Source organism: Arctopsyche grandis, chromosome 3 (assembly GCF_051622035.1).
Source record: "Arctopsyche grandis isolate Sample6627 chromosome 3, ASM5162203v2, whole genome shotgun sequence".
Classification (NCBI taxonomy): Eukaryota; Metazoa; Arthropoda; class Insecta; order Trichoptera; family Hydropsychidae; genus Arctopsyche; species Arctopsyche grandis.
Window position 1 is genome coordinate 33148501 of NC_135357.1, and position 21094 is coordinate 33169594.

Consider the following 21094-nt stretch of genomic DNA (forward strand, 5'->3'; position numbering starts at 1 on the left):
CGGCCCTTCACTGAATGAGATCGACACAAATCGTTTATATCAATCAAACACATAAACATTTTTCTAAACGAAGTGAATATAAACTGCATATCAATCTATGGCACATGTTTGATTTTCCGTTTCCTTTATTTGTATACCTTTGCTATTTTTGACAATTAACAAAAAACACATTATAATAAATATTTTTGTCGATTTCAATGAATAATAAAACTACAATGCATATCTCATTTATATATCACGTATCTGACACACGAATCAAACGAACGTTTGATCGATGGATTTTGTATACTATGATTGTGCAATATATATGTTTGTTTAGTTTATTATGCCGCTATCTTTATTAGCGACAGTATATGTATATCTCACATAGATATGAAACATTTCTTGGTTGTTTGATTGAAATTTAAATTCCAACCGTTGGACCACTGGGCGTTCTGATGCAGGTTGCACATTTGTTCGATGGCCGCGAATTTTATCCAATTATCCGAACTTGGCAATGACGATTATCTCATTAACCGGACGACAGACCGTTTGCTAGCCGGACATTGGGAGCAAAAATTGACTGTCAGGGTAACTCGATTGCAACGTCATAACGGTCACGTTTGCTTAGTATGTATGTTGCACCGGAAAATGCAATGGGTTTTCCGCAAACGCGACCCTCAAAACAAACCAGTCATAACATATGGACAAAAGAGATATACTCGAATGGTATCAAAAGAGCTTAAGAAGAAGTCAAGAAGACTACAAGTGCAATATAAGGAAAATATGTGAGGTCAAATGGATGAATGTCGAAGAAGAATCGCATTGAATTTGATGTTAGTTTTCAAACTTGTGTATTTTCAATTAAATCTGGTACTATTATGAGTACTTCGATAAAATAATAAGATGGGCATCTCACATTGAGGGAGCGAAATGCAAGGCGATGCGGGGTATATCCTCAATATATCCAATATTTAATCACCATAGTTCTTTATCAACTCAAAATAAAATAAAATTATATAGCGCGCTCATATTACCATTATTAACCTATGCTTCACCTGTATGGAATAACGCCTCAAATATTATACTAACCTTTACTATGTAGCTCCAAGTAATACAAAATAAATCCCTAAAAATAATTTATAATACACCCATATATACTAACTTGAAAAAACTACATGCCATATATAATATTCCGTTTGTTACAGACATTACTAACAAACTAACCAGTAGATTATATGACAGAATTACTAATAACCATACTAACACACTTGTGAAGAGTCTCGGTGATTACAACAAAATGTCTATACCCTTCAGGTATAACACACAGATTACCTGAACACAATCTGCTTTAGGTCATCGACTTTAGAAAGTCTTTAATTAATATTATGTATTAGATGTATTATGAGCATTTATAAGGATTGTAAATAGGATTTTAAGCTCTTTTTCCTATTACGCTGTACATATTAACATTATAATAATATAATACTATGATTACTAACAAAATTAATTTAAAATTGTAACATAGAAAATGATCAATTAGCCAGCAGCGTGGCTCGGTCGTTAAGCTTCTGCTTAACACTGAGAGGCGCCGAGTTCGATCCCTTGAGCTGACCTCGATTGAAAAGAATTTTTCTGAGTATATCTGTAATGCTGCTGGTCAGACCAGGATTTGTGACTCCTGGTTGATCGTTTCCTATCAGAGTTTGCCAATTTTCTCTGATTTCATTGTTGAAACGATTCCCGATTAAAAATTGGCTAAAAATCCTTCCTACCCACTATGTCACCACTATTTGAGTATGATTAATGTAAATATTACAATAAAAATGTATGTACAATTCATAGATGTCTCGTTAAATTGTCGAGTTTAAGTCAGTGTCTCGTAATTTAGCGACTTATGTATATAATAAAAAATGCTGTATTGTTTGTAATTTGGCCAGGAAGGCGCATTGGGGTTTACCTGTAATGCCTTCCTGGTATGAAATAAAATAAAATAAATAAAATAAATCAATAGATCAGTAGCTATTAAAATTGATATAAGATGTTTTGTGAACATAATTTAGTAATAACAAAAATCAAAATATATAATAATAATATCATTTCGCTATAGTAACAAGGTCGAAAATGCAACAGATTGGAAACTATTTGACATCTTGATAGTTGATACAGTATCAATTACAATCACAACTACGACTTCCATATCGATATAATTATATGATACAATTTAATACCGAATAATTTTTATATTATTACAATGCGAAACAATTCACAATCGACCTTGAACGTATGTAATGGCCACCATGCTTGGACAGTGGGCGCAACAAAACGGTGCCATTCAGCAATCAAAATGGCGTCACAAAACTATATGAATCAATATTTAGTCGATTGAGAACATGTGGTTTCACAGATCGCCGAAGCGTGTTGATCTCATTGGATACGCTCTATCACCCGCAAAGACACTTTCCCACGGCCTTGGGGAAATATGTGTGAATACATTGCACATATCGAAAATGCGAGATGTCCTTATTTAATTTTATATCAACTAATCATGCACACTCGCCTAACAGAATGCTCCAAAGCGACTGCTAAACAGAAGAAACAGAAATACATGACATTAAAAATTCTTACAATAAATAAAAATATAACAGCCAAGTCAACAGTTAAAATTATCAACTATTAACTGCTCTAGTTTGTCGCAATCCCCGTAACCGAGGAAGCGGTGCAGCGAATGAAAAGAGATATGACAAATGTCAATGGCACCATCCAGGGAATTTAAGAAACGGAAGCCTCGAGGAATATGAAATAGAGGATGATGGCGTGTCCAGATCAAACTCTCCGGAGCGTAAAGGCCAATTTCCGCCAGAATAGACTGGTATGAGATAAAACCTCCAAATATAGAAAACAATAACTTGACGAGGGCAACATTCCCCCGTGTTCAAGAGAAGTGTAGCCTACCATACCATGACAAATCTTAAAGGAAATAAATATGGCTAAATCTCATATTGCTCCTTATAAAGAAGCCGGTGAAAGTGTATTTGAATAATTTTAAGTTTAATAGATTGAGTTTTGGCTGAAGGACTCCAGATCATAGAGGCGTACTCCATGATACTTCTCATCAGAGCATTGTACAACAGCCTTAGAACAGTGGGATTATGGAAATGTCGGGAATTGCGAAAAACAAACCCTAGCAACCTTGAAGCTGAGCAACACACAGAATCAATGTGATTGGAGAACCTTAGGTCACTCTGAAAAGCAATCCCAAGATGAACAGTAGATTCAACCCAGTTCAATTCAGAGTTACCAGCTAGATAAGGAAAGGTACAATCAGGGATAGATCTATATCTAGAGTAACACATTACCTTACATTTGGAGACATTAAGAGGCAAACAGTTAGTTAAAGACCAAGAATGAAGAGTATTTAAATTCTCTTGTAAGAACTATACTCAAATAGAGCTTTAAATCATAAGCATATAATAAAAAACGACAATTGACCAAGTGCCTACCAATATCATTGACAAATAAATTAAAGAGAAAGGGTCCGAGGCTAGAGCCTTGGGGAACCCCGGAGCCAGCAACATAGATGCGGGAGCGAGAGGTACCGAAGACGACAAACTGTTGACAATTCATAAGATATAATTTGAAAAACTGCACCAATCTGTCAAGAAAGCCATAAGCGGACATGATTAAAATTATTAAATTAGCGGATTTTGAATTAAATGCAGTAGTATAAAATGTGTATATTTATTTATAAATAATTATCTTAAATAAACATGATTCGTATTATCTGCTTAGAATTTCCATAATTTCTTTCGTGGATTTGCCTTTGGTTTCTGGTAAAAATATCAGTGTTAACAGTCCGCCTAGTGCAGAGACGACACTGAACAGGTAAAAAAGGTTGTGCATCCCTATCGATGCCGATAATGGTGCGAAGAGCCTCAGAAGTATGAAACCATTGAAGAATATCATCTGGGATACGAGCATTGTTGCTAAGCTTCGCACCTAAAAACAATTGATACATATTGAACTTTATGTATAATAATAATATAAACTGTGACATTCAACTTTTGATCACATTAAAGGTCTGACCGCACTATACGACAACCGAGCGATCCGACACTTCACAACAGTGTGCGACAATATTACATAGGTAAACCGCACTTGAACGGCAGCGATGCGACACTCTGCAGTAAATTATGTCAATCATTCGTTCGATACCTCGGAATAAAATGGACGAAACGGACGCTATTATACATAGTATTGTTACGTACGCCGCGGATTAAGCGAATAGAATCCCAGAGACTGTGTGACTGTTCAAGGGTTATCTGTTAACGGATTAACTTAAGTGCTTGCACTTAGACCAACGGATATCTGTTATCGGATTAACTAAGTGCTAGCACTTACTTCCAGGATTATATCTGGACTCTAAGTGCATTTAGGCTAAACAATTACCGCTATTATACCTTTCTCAGAATCAGTACGGGGAGACCCAATGTCGTGGAAATACATATCCGAATACGTGACTATACAACAGGTAAACAGATTAGACGTCCTGAGAGATCTACCCTTTATAAGGCGGTACGTAGGCGATATCATGTCATTCTGGACTGAGCACTGCCAGTGCGTGTATCTCCTTAATCATCAATAAATGCTGTGAGACGACTGTTGGTATTTTACTTGGATCCTCCACCCACCCCTACGCAACAGTATCTTTGATAAGCGAGGAAGAAGAAAAATCGAGAAAACCCAAAAGATTATCGCTACATGCTATTTCAAAGTCAAGATATGAAGAAGGAGAATAATTGTCGCAAGACAACCCCCCACTCAACGACACCTTGCGTCAAAGTTGGTCGAAAAGTCAACTTTGACGCAAGGTGTCGTTCTACGTCATGTGACTGTCGTGCAGTGCGATATGTCTCATACAATTTCATACAAACAATATTTGGTCGCATACTGTTGTGAAGTGAAGGATCGTTCGGTTGTCGTATAGTGCGGTCAGACCTTAAGTATGGTTGCATCAAGTGGGATTGAAGCCAGCTTTACATTTCTAGTACTAACCTCATCAGATAAAATATCACAGATGAAAATAAAAGGAATTCCAGCAGCACCAATGCTGTAAATGTAAATACAAAAGCACAAGAAAACCACAGGCACCCATTCGTATAGGCTTAGATCGTAATTTAAAGTATTCAAGTAGAAGTAAGTAGCCAGAATCATCATGCATATGCCAACTCCGAAAGTAGACATTGCCAGTAGAGACTGAAAAGTGTATAGAAATTGTTAAGCGGATCAACTTTTAAAACATTTGAATGGAATTTTCAAACATACATACCTTTCTACCCCACTTGTCGATGAATTTGGTCGCTGACAGAGCTCCGATTATTTGAATACAACCATAAATGACTGCTGCACTTTCAGCTGAAAGTTGGGAATCGCCCCCTTCCAGAAATATGGTTACAGAGTAGTTGTGAACCGCAAACATACCCATGTAGCATTGTATGATGAACATACCATTGATAAGTAGGAAACCTCGCCTTATGCCTTTGTCGAATACTGTAAATAACACTTTAATTATGTATAAACATACTAGTGTTGTACCCGATGAAATATCATCGCATAGGTGTTGAAATATTAAGTAATTAAATAAAAAAAAAATTAAAAGAAATGTGTCGGTTCTGTGTTCGATCCACAAGCGGTCGAATTCTTTTTCAAATACCTTTTAAATATATTTAATTTAATATTTATATTTAATTGCTTACTATGAAAAAAAAATGGTAAAAACAACCTACATATAAAACACCAATAGAAAAATTAATTAATTAAATAAATTTTCAATAGATGGCGCCAAATGCTCAGAGACCTGCCTAAAGGAAACATTGGTAGCAAACAGTATATGTATATATAGAAGCTTTTTTCTTTCGTTATTATATTCGTAAATTGTGTTAACAGTGTTTTAGCTGTGACGTACATATGTATGTCGAATCGAAACGACTATTATAGTACGGTAAGCGTTATCGCAGATACACAGATACACAGACACACAGAATAGCGATATTATATATGTATATGACTAGTATTGTACCCGATGAAATATCATCGCATGAGTGTTGGCATATTAATTTATTAAATAATACAAAATTAAAAGAAATGTGTCGGTTCTGTGTTCGATCCACACGCGGTCGAATTTTTTTCAAATACCTTTTAAATATATTTAATTGCTTAATATGAAAAAAAAATGGTAAAAACTACCTACCTACCTACATGTAAACAATATAAAACACCAATAGAAAAATTAATTAATTAAATAGATTTTCAATAGATGGCGCTAAATGCTCAAAGAACTGCCCAGAGGAAACATTGGTAGCAAACAGTATATATAGAAGTTTTTTTCTTTCGTTATTATATTCGTTAATTTTGTTAACAGTGTTTTAACTGTGACGTACACATGTATGTCGAATGGAAATGACTATTATAGTACGGCGAGCGTTATCGCAGATACACAGACACACACAATAGCGATATTATATATAGGTATATGACTAGTGTTGTACCCGATGAAATATCATCGCATGAGTGTTGGCATATTAATTTATTAAATAATACAAAATTAAAAGAAATGTGTCGGTTCTGTGTTCGATCCACACGCGGTCGAATTTTAATTTAATTTATATATTTAATTGTTTATTATGAAAAAAAAATGGTAAAAACTACCTACCTATGTACATATGTAAATGTAAAAAATATAAAACACTGTAACGCGACGTTCTCCCGAGTGTCCCTTCAGTTGGTAGCGGTAGTAATCTTTAGGGTGGCACCAGTGATTTTACCGCGCCAACCCCATACTCCTCTCGAGCAGTATCGAGAGCGAGTCTCTCTCTACTACCAGCCGTCATCCGGGAAGGACCTCCCTATCCAGCATCTCCGCCGAACGTCTTCAGAGACGCCCAGAGATCGCCATCTTGTGTCCACACGAGGCAGTACGGAGTCTGTCTCCTGCCTCCCCCTCCCGCTGCTGTGACCCGACCAGCGGTGCTTCAACGAGAAGACGACCGCAGAGCCAGCTTCCCGACCACGAGGAAGCTATTATCAACGAAGACGATTTGCAGTCAGGAACCTCCCCGACTATATACATATATAACACTATCCCAAGGTTAGTCCACGTTTCCATATAACCCGACCCTTGTAAGAACGACGTTATCCGCCATCTGGACCTCCCACCGCGAGATCAGATAAGCGCGCGTAAATTCGTTCGTTAAAACACCAATATAAAAATTAATTACATAATTAAATAAATTGTCAATAGATGACGGTAAATGCTCAGAAACTTAGCGCCGTCTATTTGCCTATAGAAAACAATGGTAGCAAACAGTATATATATAGATTTTTTTTTCTTTTGATGTTATATTCGAATACGTTATGTTGGCAGTGGTTTAGTTGTGACGTACATATGTATGTCGAATCGAAACGACTAGTATAGTACGGCGAGCGTTATCTCAGATACACAGAATATCGACATTATATATATGTACATATGATAATCAAACATTTTACATATAGATTTAGCAGCCTTCACGGTAGATTTCGGTTTCTCTTTGGTGTAATTCTGAAGTCGACACAATTCCGTTTTGATCTCTTCATCTTCCACATCCAAACTGCGCAACCAAGCCAATGATCTTGCTGCTTTCTAACATAAATAACAGAATGCATACAAACAAAACGATCAAATAATAAAAAATGCATACAAAATAGTACATATAATATAATACATCATCTTGCCCGTTTCGAACTAGGAAAGCGGGAGTTTCAGGTACATAAAAGTACAAAACTATAGCAGTGATTGCAGTAGCGAGCATAGCCCAAGCAGTTGCTACATACGAGATGTAGCCACCGATTATGAAAGCTGTGGTTATTCCAGTGGTATAAAATACGCTGAATAGGGATGATAGTCTGCCTCTGTATTCGACTTGAGCTATTTCACCCACGTAGGCTGAGGTGATTCCCATACATCCGGCAACACCTAGTCCCATCACGAAACGACCAGCTATCAGATAGTAGACATTTGGAGCCATCAATATTGCTAAAGAGTGGACCTGAAATAGCATACGATTATGTGAAGTGTGAGCAGTAAAAAAAATATATCCGTTTTTTCATAGCTTGTATCTAAACCAGGGCTTGGCTGTTTAAGATCATACTGAGCACGATTTGAACACTAAAAATTTCATAAAAATTATTTTAAACATTAAAAAATAAAGATATTATAACTGCAGTGCGTTTTTGTATTTGTAATATTATTTATTTATTTTAAAGTTTTGGACCATTGTGGCATTACAGGAAGAACCTGAGGGCGAAATCACACAGTGGTGTATGTGGCACGTGGATTTTTTTTAGATAGTTTTAAACCAGCCGCGTGGTCTATTGGTGAATGTTGAATTATTTTGTACTTGATGTTACGGGTTCGATTCCCGTTGAAGTCTCGTTGTTGGCCAGACCTTGGTTTGTCGAGGTCGATCGTTTCTTATCAGAATTTGCCAATTTTTCTGATTTTCATTGAAACGGTTCCTGTAAAAATTGGCTGTTGCAAACCTTTAGTTATTGTTATATCTTAGGTTTCGCCATTTTGCTCACCATAGATGTCTCTGTGGTTGTTTATCGAAAATAAAAATTCGTATTGTTACATGAAAGTTATTCATCGTTATTTATCGTATTCATACGATGTTTGTAATATCTGACCATTGATGTCAGATATTGTTTAGAATTACACGTATCTATGTAATAATTATGTGGACCAGGAAGGCGCATTTGTTAAGTCTTACCTGTTAAGTCTTCCTGGTACATATATTTGTATATACATATGCAGTGGCGGACTGGCCATATAAGCGAACATGCCCAATGGCATGTGGGCCCCACTATCTGTTGGAAAATATGGGCCCTCAGTAAAATTAAATAACTTTTTAACTATTTCACGTATGTAAAAATTATTGCACTTTGGGACCTAAAGTTTGGGTATTTCAACAAAACAAATTTCTTACGATATACACAAACAACTAATACATGCTTTAACAGACCAAGGATCGGCTAACTTTTTTTATTAGGCTCGAAATGTAAGAATGTATATACCAATACCTATGTAACAACTACCTACTGAAATAAAAATGGGAATAATCAAATTTCCGCGAATAATATAAACTGAATTGCTTAAAACAATTTTGATAGGACGATTCATCATCAACCTTCGATTTAAATTTACTTCATACTTTCAAAGTATCATTTGATTATACTTCGACGATATAGTAAGATTTAAATAAACAATTTTAAACAGTTTCCGAATATAAAATCTATTCCTAATCTATGTAGACACATCCATGTATAAAAAAATATACGATAGGGGCCCCCTTCCCAAAATCCAGATTTTCGATTAACATTAATTGAAAATATTATGCATTGTTTTCAGGGACGTAATTTGGGGGGGGGGGGCATAGGGGGGCACGCGCCCCCCTAAATTAAGGAATAGTGTGATTTTAGAAAATATTATGAATTTAATGATTAATGATATACTACGAATCTATGAATGCTACGTTTATTTCTTATGTATGTTGCTTTTGGGTAAACTAATAAAATAATTGCTGCTATGTGCTTTGAAAAAAAAGATTTTATTATTTCGAAACAAGTATTTTTTGGTTTTTAAGTGGTATGCCTCTGGTAAAACTCTTAGAAATTGTTCATCCTATGGAGTGAATCGTTAGAAAGGGGGGGGGGGGGAGGACAATTTTTTTAACCCTGGGTGGGGCCCCCTTTGACTCCTGGCATGCACTAATTTCAGTCCCAGTCCGCCACTGTACATATGTATGTAAAAAATATATATACGTATGTATATATATATAGAAAAAAATTGACGTTCATGGCACGCATGCATGGCACACGTCCTTTCAAAACGACACTTTCGACCTATGTCGTTGAATTTGTATCCTTGTTTGACAGTGATCTATATCAAAACCCCCCTTTGCACCATTTTCGGTTAAATTGTATCCTTGCTTGACAGTGATCTATACCCAGATCTATGTCAAGCAAGGATAAATACTGCCATACAATTTCAACGACATATGTAGGTCAAGGACGTGTGCGAGGCGGGTGATCGTGAAAAAGTCGAAAATATTCATTTATCATGCATACATATGAAAAACGGTTAGTACATATATCAGTGGCGTGCGGTAAAACACTCTCTCCCCCCGACGTACATCCTCACTTAATTTGCGCGAGCAAGATGCAACAGGAACAAGAGGAACAGGCTTTTCCTCCCGCATCCTGCGCGCGCACATTAAACAAGGCTGTATGACAAAAAGAGAGATAATTTCACCGCATGCCACTCATATATATTATATATACATAGTACCGTTTACCATGTACCTTTTTTTTTTTTTGATCCTTCCGATATTTGCTTCTTTCGGTCCCGTGAGGTAGAACTGTGCCAGGCATGCGTGCCATGAACGCCACATGTTTTATATATGTTTAAAACTATCTAAAAAAAACCACGTGCCATATTCACCGCTGTGTGATTTCGCCCTTGTCCGTGCGCCGAGTTGTCTGCGCCGAAAGGTCGGCGCCGAGTTGTAGTGGTGCCATTGTGAATATTTAACTAAGTATGTGACAATATAATATTTAAATAAAATATTACTTACAACGAATGGGATAGTCCACAATATTAAGCTGATCTTTTTTCCATATTTTTCAGATAAAATCGCGACTAATGGTGTCGCGACGAGTCCACCTAGTGGAAAAATACTGGCTACCCACGCCGACTCTTCCAAAGTTATATCTCCGAGTGGTGCTTCCGGTGAAAGAAGTTGAGGAATAGCTGATGATGTCCACCCGATCGCCAGGCCAAAACCGAATGTCATTAAATGACCTATAATGGTAAAACGTACAGTGAATGTAATCTGACAGATAAAATTAAAAATGTGTATGCAATGATGGAGATTTGTTTAATTTATGTTGCACTGTTGAGTTTTACACTGGAAAAGCGCAACGTCATTATTATAATAATGAAACGTTTCGTTAAACATTTGCGTCGTCATTAAAATAAAATCTAATTAAATATTATGCACTCAATGAAAATATATGATTTTGTACATACATATGTACATAAATTGGTGAAAATAAATAGTTGTTTCGAATTGTTATCGATGTTATAAAAATGAGTGTTAATTTTGATTTTAAGCTACAATATTTAATTCTATGAATATGGTAAACGGTACATACTCACGTACATACTCACTTAATTTGCGCGAGCAGGGTACAACAGGAACAAGAGGAACAGGCTTTAATGTGCGCGCGCAGAATACGGGAGGAAAAGCTTGTTCCTCTTGTTTCTGTTGTATCCTGCTCGCGCAAATTAAGTGAGTATGAACCGTTTACCATGCACTTTTTTTTTGATCTTTCGACTAAAGATCTTTCGATTTTCGATCTTTGCCTTCCGATATTTGTGTTTTCTGTAATTTAATTCTGGCTCGTCACGGAGACCGATTAAATAAATATAGACTACACATTTTCAAAAATTTAATTCATTCGGTTATAATAATATGTAAAATGAAATAATAATAATAGAAAATTAGTTCGGCACAATGAGATCTATTTCAGTTTTTTTCTTTAAATATATGTAGGTATATATGCGGGGCTTTTTTCCCATGTAACTTAGTGGAACGGCGTTCCGGCACCCTTTTGTCTCAGCATTTTTATATGTTTCAAACGAATATTCTGCATAGTACAATTTAAATATAATTATATTATACAGAATATTATAATTATATTTATATTTCCAATAAAAAACTTGACAATGAGTGAGTTCCGGCACCTTTTTTTTTTCAAAAAAAGCCCTGTGTATAAGTATGGTGATGGTGGAAAAATACGAAGTATGAAAAAATATGAAAAAATACATAGATGTCGCATTTTGTTCTTTTCTCCTGTGGCACGTACCAATTTGATGGTTTCGTCGCCAGTTGTGAGGGGCATCAAACTCCTCGAGTATATTTCTACTAATTTGGATTTGTTTAATCTAAAATATGCTGATTTGGTTGATTTAATCTGGCTAATTTGAGACCGAAACATGTTCTATTATTGTATTTCCTTATATTTTTTTGTTTTTGATTGTGTTTTATTTTTCTTATTATAGAGTATCCTTTTATTCTTTTTTTAGTGGGAGAATTTGGGAAATTCCAAAAGAATATATGATTGGATTTTATTTAATTTTATTTAGCTGAATTAAAGTTCAGTGATATTCGCGAAGTACACTGAACTTTAATTCAGCTACTTTACATACACTTTAAATTAGATACTATTCACATGGTACACTTTAACTTCATTTCTAATACTTTAAAATATATACTATACATTTGGCAACAAAGTAACGCTCAGTTTGACAGATTAAAAAATGAGGTTATGGATACAAATGTACTTTATTGGAAATACAACACTGCCACTAAAAAAAATCGGTGTGATTTAGTGATTTTAAAGTGCAAAGTATACGTTTTAAAGTGTAAATAAATTAATCTCAGTAATAATAATTGTTTTCATATGCAATATAATTGTTGAATTTTGGAATAATTAATTGAATATTGAATACATTTAACTAAAATTGAATAATTTGTTTTCGCTGCAATGTATATACGTATTTGTTAAGAGGGCTGTCCACCCGAAACCTTAATTTTGTTGCCGTTCCTTTCTTCGATATATATATATTGAGTGAATGTATATATTGAGTGAATGCGACAATATATATCAATATATATATTGAGTGAATGCGACAGTTGCGCTTCGACCAGATAATACGTATTTTAAATCGACAAAATCGAGGTTTCGTATTCTCCTATTTTCTCCTCCAAAAATTGACCAAATTTTTAAAAAAATTTCATCATCGGTATGAGAAAGATATTTTCTGTGCAACTATGCGCGTATTTTTTTTTTAATTCGACCGTTAAATAAGAAAGCTGGACTCTTTTCGTGGGTGTAAAAAAGAGGCGATTCTATAGATGTTTGGCGGCTCCTAGCTCCTATAAAAAATAACTAATCAAAAAAAATAAAACGATAGAGGCATCCCAATGGTGGATATCCATAGCATATTAAAAAATAATTTCTCTAGTGCCATAATTGAGGAAGAGTGAAGTGTAATACGTTTGTATGGACAAGGCGCTGGTGTCCAGCCCTCTTAAGAGTGTACACTATTTTTATGAAATTGAATTACAGACTTACATATTAAGGTGGCTTTGACTTGATTCAAAACCGAAGATTGTTTCTGCACGTTGACTTGTTTGTCGGAAGAGTTCATCTTTCAGGTGAAAACGGTCGAATGATGTCCACGATGTGACATGCCATGACATTATCTCGTTCAAATAAACTTAAGGCACTACGTGTGATAACAGCTATAGACTAAGTTAAGGTAAATATCGTATTCATATTTATCTAAAGAAAATTCGTATGACGAGTATATTCCGCATTCAAATTATATAAATAAATGAATTTTATTATTTAGCTATTGAGAAAAAATTTGAAATAAAAAACAATCACCTCGCAACAATTTATTTATGGAGTTTTATATATTACATTTTATGGACATTGTTGAATAATATAATATAAAGAAACACCATCAAGTAATATACTATGCATTAATTTATAATCAATAAATGTTGAAAGCTTACTACATTATTTCTTGATATAAATATATAATGATTTAGGAACTGCCTTGAAATTGTATGTAGACTATCAAATACGACGTCACAAAAGCTATTATCTGAAATGAATACGTTGAATATAATGTTAGGTCAAATATATGTAATATTTAAATTGTTGAAACGTCATAATACCGATCCAAAGCAAGACAGATCTAATGGAAACATCCCGCATATGTTGAAATGAGCTTTCTGTTGGAAAAGTTGAAGTGAGCATATCGATATCTGCAATTTTACATGATTAAAAAATTAGTTTTTGTTCTTAACGTGTCGTTCAAATTATTCACTATTTAAAAAAGTAGCAACTAATACGAGATATGACTTTTCTTATAGATCTATACCCAGTGAATACGAATCTGGTAATAAAAAATGTTGTTTGGCTCGAGATTCGGAGATATACATATGTGTTTTTTTAAATCGCGCGGTTTTTCTATATCTTGGTGTTGTTCGGTCGATGTCTCAAAATCTGTCAATTTTCTGTTCAAAATGAATATTGAAATATATAGTCGGGTATTTTATCTTTCATTTGTAGTACTTTTCAGCTTTCAAATCTCTCCAAGTAGTCGTCCAGTTCAAATCAAAAGTCAAAAGAACGTATTTTCACTTGGGATTTTTTTCCACTGTTAATACTATTTTATATTGGGTATTTTCTATTGAAACATGTTTATTGGGATAGTGTTCTGGCCACACTATTTTTTGTTTGCGTTTAAAAGGGTTAATTGGAAGTGTGCTGAATTTTAAATCGGTAAAATTTCGAGCTAAAAGCTCGTACTAGTATTTACTCGTATTTACACGAATCTGAATTTAATTAATAGGGATAATATATTAAATTGTCTTTATATGAGAATTAAATAAAATTCCACTTATGTGACCACCCCACGACTTCATCTATGTATTTGACGAAGATAAGAAGGTCGCAAAACAAAATTCGATAATTAAAAATACATATACTTTCACACGTATCGGTTATGAGAGCATTTTCGATAAAAATTGAGCGCAAATGTAGGGAAACTTACACAAGACAAAAGTTCCACTTTCGGTTGTCGGATTTTGTTCAAAATTTTTTCATTACTTAAAATCACTATATATATTATACACATTAAATATCAAGAAAATAAAAATAATTTAAAAGGTCGAAATAAAATAATGAAATATTGTTTTAAAAAAAATTACTACTTTTGGTTCACGAATTCTGACCAAAACCTTTCCAATTCTATGTTAGTACATAAAGAATACAAATATACATTTTAAGCTTGATACAACTATCGATTCTATGTAAGTTCGAATCAGTCAAAATTTCGAGTTCGAATTTTCGCATGATCACAAAACTTCATCTATTGTTACTACTACATAGATAAAGTAAAAAGTAGAAATAATACATAAATTAAGGAAAATTCTGTCAAAGAATATTAAAATCATCCAACTTTCATATGTACAAATAATGCAACTTTTATGTATTGTGGATTTGTTCTGCACTTGATGAATTTGTCAATTAAAGATAAGCCACAAATATTACAGAATAGAGCAATAAGGACTATCTTAAATGTATGTAAATAATTATACTAGTATAAGATCTAGAATTAAATTGGATGAACATACTATGAAAACATATACATATGTTGATTTTTGTAAGATAAGAAAATATTACCTAGGTATTTGGATAGATATTTTATTATACGGTTAGATTTACATAAATATATGTAGCAATAAATTAACCGTATAGAATTTTAAATGAAATAAAACTAGAAAAAACATATCGGTGTTGTTACTTATAATAACCTGCCAGATGATTGGAAATAAGTAATATTGATACATTTCTGGTAGCTGAAGACAACACCTCTGTGCAAATAGTTATTTTTATTTCGGGTGTGCGTGTTTTTTATGTGTATGTATGTATTATATATACGTGCATGTGTATGAATATATTATTATTTGTATTATTAAATATAATTAGCTATTAAGCCATATATAGGTATAAAAATCAATGCTTGTCTGTCTATCACGTATGCGTTCCTGTACCATTCAACCGATTGCGATGAAACTTACATGAGTTTTTGTGTTGTAAGAATATAGCACAACTTGTGCTATTACGAATCAAAACCAGTGATCTCATCATCGATCCTGTACAAATGTGCATAACTCAAGGGCAACGACCCCTTTGACCATTCCAGAAGAAATACTTCATCGCTCGATCGTAAAACGAACGAAACCGTGATGTCATCAGGCAACCGTAACACAATCATTTACGCGTATCACTGACCCCATAGCTATAAACCACACGTGTACCGGTGACACGTGTGGTTTATAGAATTGCATGCGTTATTGTGGCATGTACCGCATGCCGGGTTCAGCTAGTCTTATATAAATAAATAAATAAATATACGTTGCAAGGGCTTTCATGAAAAGCAGACAAATCATCATCACAAACAATGATTAATTTATATAGCATGAGGTTTATGTATTTATAGTTCTAATGTCTTCATTGAGTCAGTATAGATCAGTGGTTCTCAAGTGCGGCCACTAGTGGATTTTACTGCGGCCACCAGCGACTTAATAGTAAATAATACTAATATTTAAAAAAAAAATAAATATATTTTAAAAACTACAAAAAAGTAACTTAAAAATAATAGAAACCATGCTCGTCATTGACAAACTAAAAAATATAGCGAAAAGCCTTGTGACAGAAGTTGAAAATAACAATTATTCAATTTTATCTTCTGTTAGTGATTTGATAGATAGGATGACATACACAACTTAATTAATTAATTAATTAAAATTAAAACTTATAATAATAGAGTGTCTTAAATCTCTGAATCTGGAACTTGATAAAAGGTTCGAAGAATTGAATTTTTTTAAAACTGTTTCTTTTGTATCTCCCCCTTTTATTATGACAAATGAAAATTTCATAGTACTACAAAATAGATTAAAATCATTTTCAGTATTGATATTAATTAACTGGGCTAACGTAAAATATGCATTATTAGAAATTAGTCATAATCAAGTACTTAATAACCATTTTAATAATATTTCGGTTCAAAAATTTTGCTTGGAAATATACGTTGACAATGAAACAAACCAATATAAAGATTTGGCAACAATTGCTTTATTAATATTGTCTATTTTTCCCACTACCGTATATTGCGAAAGATCATTCAGTGTAATGCACTTTATTAAAAACAAATTTAGAAACCAGTCGACAGACGCAAACTTAGAAGCAGCAATGCGGCTTGCATTGGAAGAAAGGATTATTGAGCAATTTCCATTTGCATTATTATTAAATAAATAGATACCAAAATGTTAAAATTTATTTTATTTTATGAATAAATTGATCCACTTTTTTTGTTACTTTAATTTATTTGATTAAATTTGGTGCGGCCACCAGACATTTCCATGGGACCACTATTATCACCTGTGCGGCCACGGTAAAATTTCGTCTGAGAACCACTGGTATAGATACTATTAAAATATCTCACTCAATTATGTACAACTATTTATGTAGTATAACTATTACAATAAATTGTGATTATACTTACTGTTTTTTTTGCTCTCTTACTTTTCGCCCATATAGTTTTATTGTGCAGTATGACTCCAGATTTTTCTGCCTGAAAGAGTTGATAATACATCATAATATCTAATAAATCTTAGCAAATCTAGCACTAACGACATACTTCAGATATAATTGCATGTGATTTACTGCAAACCGTATAAAGCAGAAAGACTATAAATATATCTTTGGTCAAAAGAACAGAAGCCAAATGATAGCCGACGCTTCCAGTTTTAGATACAACGTGATTCCTGTAATAGAAATAAGTGTCTACGACTAGAGTGAGGAAAAGCATGCCATGCTGAATCACAATAGGAACAGAATAGACGTAAGCCAACTTATCGATGATTTCGCATAATTGCTTGTGAACTTTGCACAGTTCAAAACCTTTCAATGTATTTCTAGTGGGCAAACCTTGGATCGTAACATCGCCTGCGTAGTAATCTTCATCGCATTTTTCGATTAAAGAATTCAATTTGACGAAACGATCGTGCAAAACCAACGTCCAAACCACATACTGTCCGATAATGGTCCCGAAGAACACACTAGACAGTTGCAAACTCAAAGTAGCCAAAAGCAAATGAAGATTTTGGTAAGGATTAGCTATGAAGTACAATTGAAAGTCGTGATAGAAGATGACTGCTTGAATTCCCAACATGGTCAGAAATGCACATTTAATATTGCTCTTGTAATTGATGACCACGCCGTTGCTGATCAGAGCAACGTCAACCTCGTACAATGCATTGATGGCGTTTACAAATGTAGATGCATAGAAGATGTAGACGATGATTGTGGCTATGCTGGTGACGGGTCCAGCAAAGTAAGTGGTCAGGCCGAGGATCAATATGGCAGTTTTTGAAGTCGAGCTCATCGAGGATACAAAGTAGTTTCGGCCGTACTCTGATGCAAGAGACAGGGCGATGATGATGAGTATGGAAATGCGTAGTCTGGTTTTGGAGCGCGTTGCAGCCACGTAAGGGATGCAGTTTCTGTGCATTTCGTACGGAGCCAAGCCGAATACGAAGAAGAATTTATATAGTGGGTATAGAGCTGCGGGGAAGTGGTCCATTTTTGGGCACGTCCTACTGTCAAAGTATGTCGTTTTGAATGTGAAATATTTGATGTTATTGATGTGTATTAATTATTTATAGCACTTAGTGCGATTGTCACTTCAATTGTGTGAGTGTGGTCAATCTTGGATCGTACATACTTAATGGGTTGTATGAATATGAATGTACATATTTAGTACTGTTACGTACGCCGCGGATTAAGCGAATAGAATCCCAGAGACTATGCGACCGTTCAAGGGTTATCTGTTATCGGACTAACTAAGTGCTTGCACTTAGACCAACGGATATCTGTTATCGGATTAACTAAGTGCTTGCACTTACTTCCAGGATTATATCTGGACTCTAAGTGCATTTAGGCTAAACAATGACCGTTATTAGGCTTTTCTCAGAATCGGTACGGGGAGACCCAATGTCGTGGAAATACATATCCGAATACGTGGCTTTATAACAGGTAAACAGATTAGACGTCCTGAGAGATCGACCCTTTATAAGGCGGCACGTAGGCGATATCATGTCATTCTGGACTGAGCACTGTCAGTGCGTGTATCTCCTTAATCATCAATAAATGCTGTGAAACGACTGTTGGCCTTTTACTTGGATCCTCCACCCACCCCTACGCAACAGTACTATAGAATATAGTATGTTTGTGTCATTGTATTATAATGTAATATAAAATATGAATGTTGTTTATAATCGGTCTCCGTGACGGGCCGGAATGTGAAATGCCGGAAACCGCACTTGAACGGCAGCGATGCGACACTCTGCAGTAAATTATGTCAATCATTCGTTCGATACCTCGGAACCAAATGGACGAAACGTACGCTATTATACATAGTATTGTTACGTACGCCGCGGATTAAGCGAATAGAATCCCAGAGACTATGTGACCGTTCAAGGGTTATCTGTTATCGGACTAACTAAGTGCTTGCACTTAGACCAACGGATATCTGTTATCGGATTAACTAAGTGCTAGCACTTACTTCCAGGATTATATCTGGACTCTAAGTGCATTTAGGCTAAACAATTACCGCTATTATACCTTTCTCAGAATCAGTACGGGGAGACCCAATGTCGTGGAAATACATAGCCGAATACGTGACTTTACAACAGGTAAACAGATTAGACGTCCTGAGAGATCGACCCTTTATAAGGCGGTACGTAGGCGATATCATGTCAATCTGGACTGAGCACTGTCAGTGCGTGTATCTCCTTAATCATCAATAAATGCTGTGAAACGACTGTTGGCCTTTTACTTGGATCCTCCACCCACCCCTACGCAACAGTACTATAGAATATAGTATGTTTGTGTCATTGTATTATAATGTAATATAAAATATGAATGTTGTTTATTCTGCGCGCGCAGAATATTATTCTGCGCGCGCAGAATATTATTCTGCGCGCACACATTAATACGGGAGGAAAAGCCTGTTACTCTTGTTCCTGTTGTATCCTGCTCGCGCAAATTAAGTGAGTATGTACCGTTTACCATGCACCCTCTTTTTTTGATCTTTCGACTTAAGATCTTTCGATTTTCGATCTTTGCCTTCCGATATTTGCGTTTTCCGGCATTTCACATTCCGGCCCGTGAGGTAGACCCGTTTATAATACACTAGCTGAACCCGGCATGCGTTGCAATGCCATAATAACGAATGCAATTCCCGTTCCCGTTCCAATTTGTCAGAAATATGCAGGCTTTATAATAATAATAATATTAATAATAATAGCTTTTATTCCAGACGATGGGGGGAATAGTGCAATCCCCAACGCCCATATAAATAATATATAGATAATAAAAAGAGTATTGAAAAATAGTAAATAAAAAATAAATAAATAAATACGTAAGTAAATATATAAATATTACTAATAATAAATAATAATAATTTAATGTCTATTCCAGGCGGTCGGTGGAGTAGTTCCATCCATCGAACATACAATGAAGAATGCAAATGAGAAGATGCAGCAGCAAGAAGACAATTAGGCGATAAAAATATACGAAGGCGTAGAGAGGCCGCTCTCATCCTGAGAATGGCTTTAAAGTGAGGCACATGCCCTTCCACAAATATTTGTGACGCGCTGCAGCTCCTAGGTAGCCCGAAAAGAGCATGGTAGCAGTTGTTGTATTGTACCCAGTGCCGGCTTTAGGGGGGGGGGCTGGGTCGGGCGCAAAATAAGTTAGGGCGCCGTTCAATGCGCCAAAAGCGCTTTAAAATTAAAATTAGAGCGCCAAAGGCCCTACATTTGTACTTGGCAAATTCTATTCAAACAATCTAATGGAAAAAGTCAATCTTCAAATTAAGCTCACCACGAATTCAAAATCTGATATTATTAGCAATGAACTTATCAATTTAAAAGCCTTTCACTCATTGTATTAAATTTTATAAAACTTAACAATTTACAAGAATTATATCCAAAAATTTGGGTTTCTATGCTTTTGCTAACACTGCCTGAAACTGTAGCAGGGTCCTAAGGCCGGGAAAAAGGAGGATGGTAATCCAGTTTTTATATTTTATTTCAAAGGGTGTTTAGAAAAAATTGCCCGAGGGCGCCATTGGGTGTAAGGCCGGCACTGATTGTACCTTTATCTTTCTCATCATCTCCCGCTTGTATCTGGTCCATAATTCAGGCTAGTACAAAAGCACATAAATAATTGTCTCTTAACCTCTACATTGGAGTGGAAAAACCGTCTAACCAGCATATTTGCTCTTACACAAATAGCTCTACTTTGTCTTTCGATGTCATGGTCATAAGAAAGATCCTCGGTCAGCAGGTATCCCAGATACTTGACT

The 21094-nt window shown here is 35.0% G+C and overlaps 3 protein-coding genes across 3 annotated transcripts; all 3 read right to left on the bottom strand.

The window, feature by feature from the left end:
• Window positions 1-3030: 3030 nt before the first annotated feature.
• Window positions 3031-3660, bottom strand: LOC143909209 (uncharacterized). Its single transcript, XM_077427110.1, has 3 exons — window positions 3472-3660; window positions 3192-3416; window positions 3031-3114 (listed from the first exon to the last, which is right to left on the bottom strand). Exons 1-3 carry the CDS (start codon window positions 3658-3660, stop codon window positions 3031-3033), a joined length of 498 nt encoding a protein of 165 aa, XP_077283236.1.
• A 46-nt stretch (window positions 3661-3706) lies between these two features.
• LOC143909351 (trehalose transporter 1-like protein) lies at window positions 3707-13352 on the bottom strand. Its single transcript, XM_077427290.1, has 7 exons — window positions 13219-13352; window positions 10653-10879; window positions 7743-8066; window positions 7528-7660; window positions 5309-5529; window positions 5035-5235; window positions 3707-3978 (listed from the first exon to the last, which is right to left on the bottom strand). The coding sequence occupies exons 1-7, from the start codon at window positions 13292-13294 to the stop codon at window positions 3760-3762; spliced, it is 1401 nt and encodes a 466-aa protein (XP_077283416.1). The 5' UTR covers window positions 13295-13352; the 3' UTR covers window positions 3707-3759.
• Window positions 13353-13696: 344 nt separating this feature from the next.
• On the bottom strand, window positions 13697-18307 carry LOC143909210 (uncharacterized). The gene is made up of 4 exons (XM_077427111.1): window positions 17363-18307; window positions 17228-17296; window positions 13830-13919; window positions 13697-13756 (listed from the first exon to the last, which is right to left on the bottom strand). The coding sequence occupies exons 1-4, from the start codon at window positions 18305-18307 to the stop codon at window positions 13697-13699; spliced, it is 1164 nt and encodes a 387-aa protein (XP_077283237.1).
• Between the last annotated feature and the right edge of the window lie 2787 nt (window positions 18308-21094).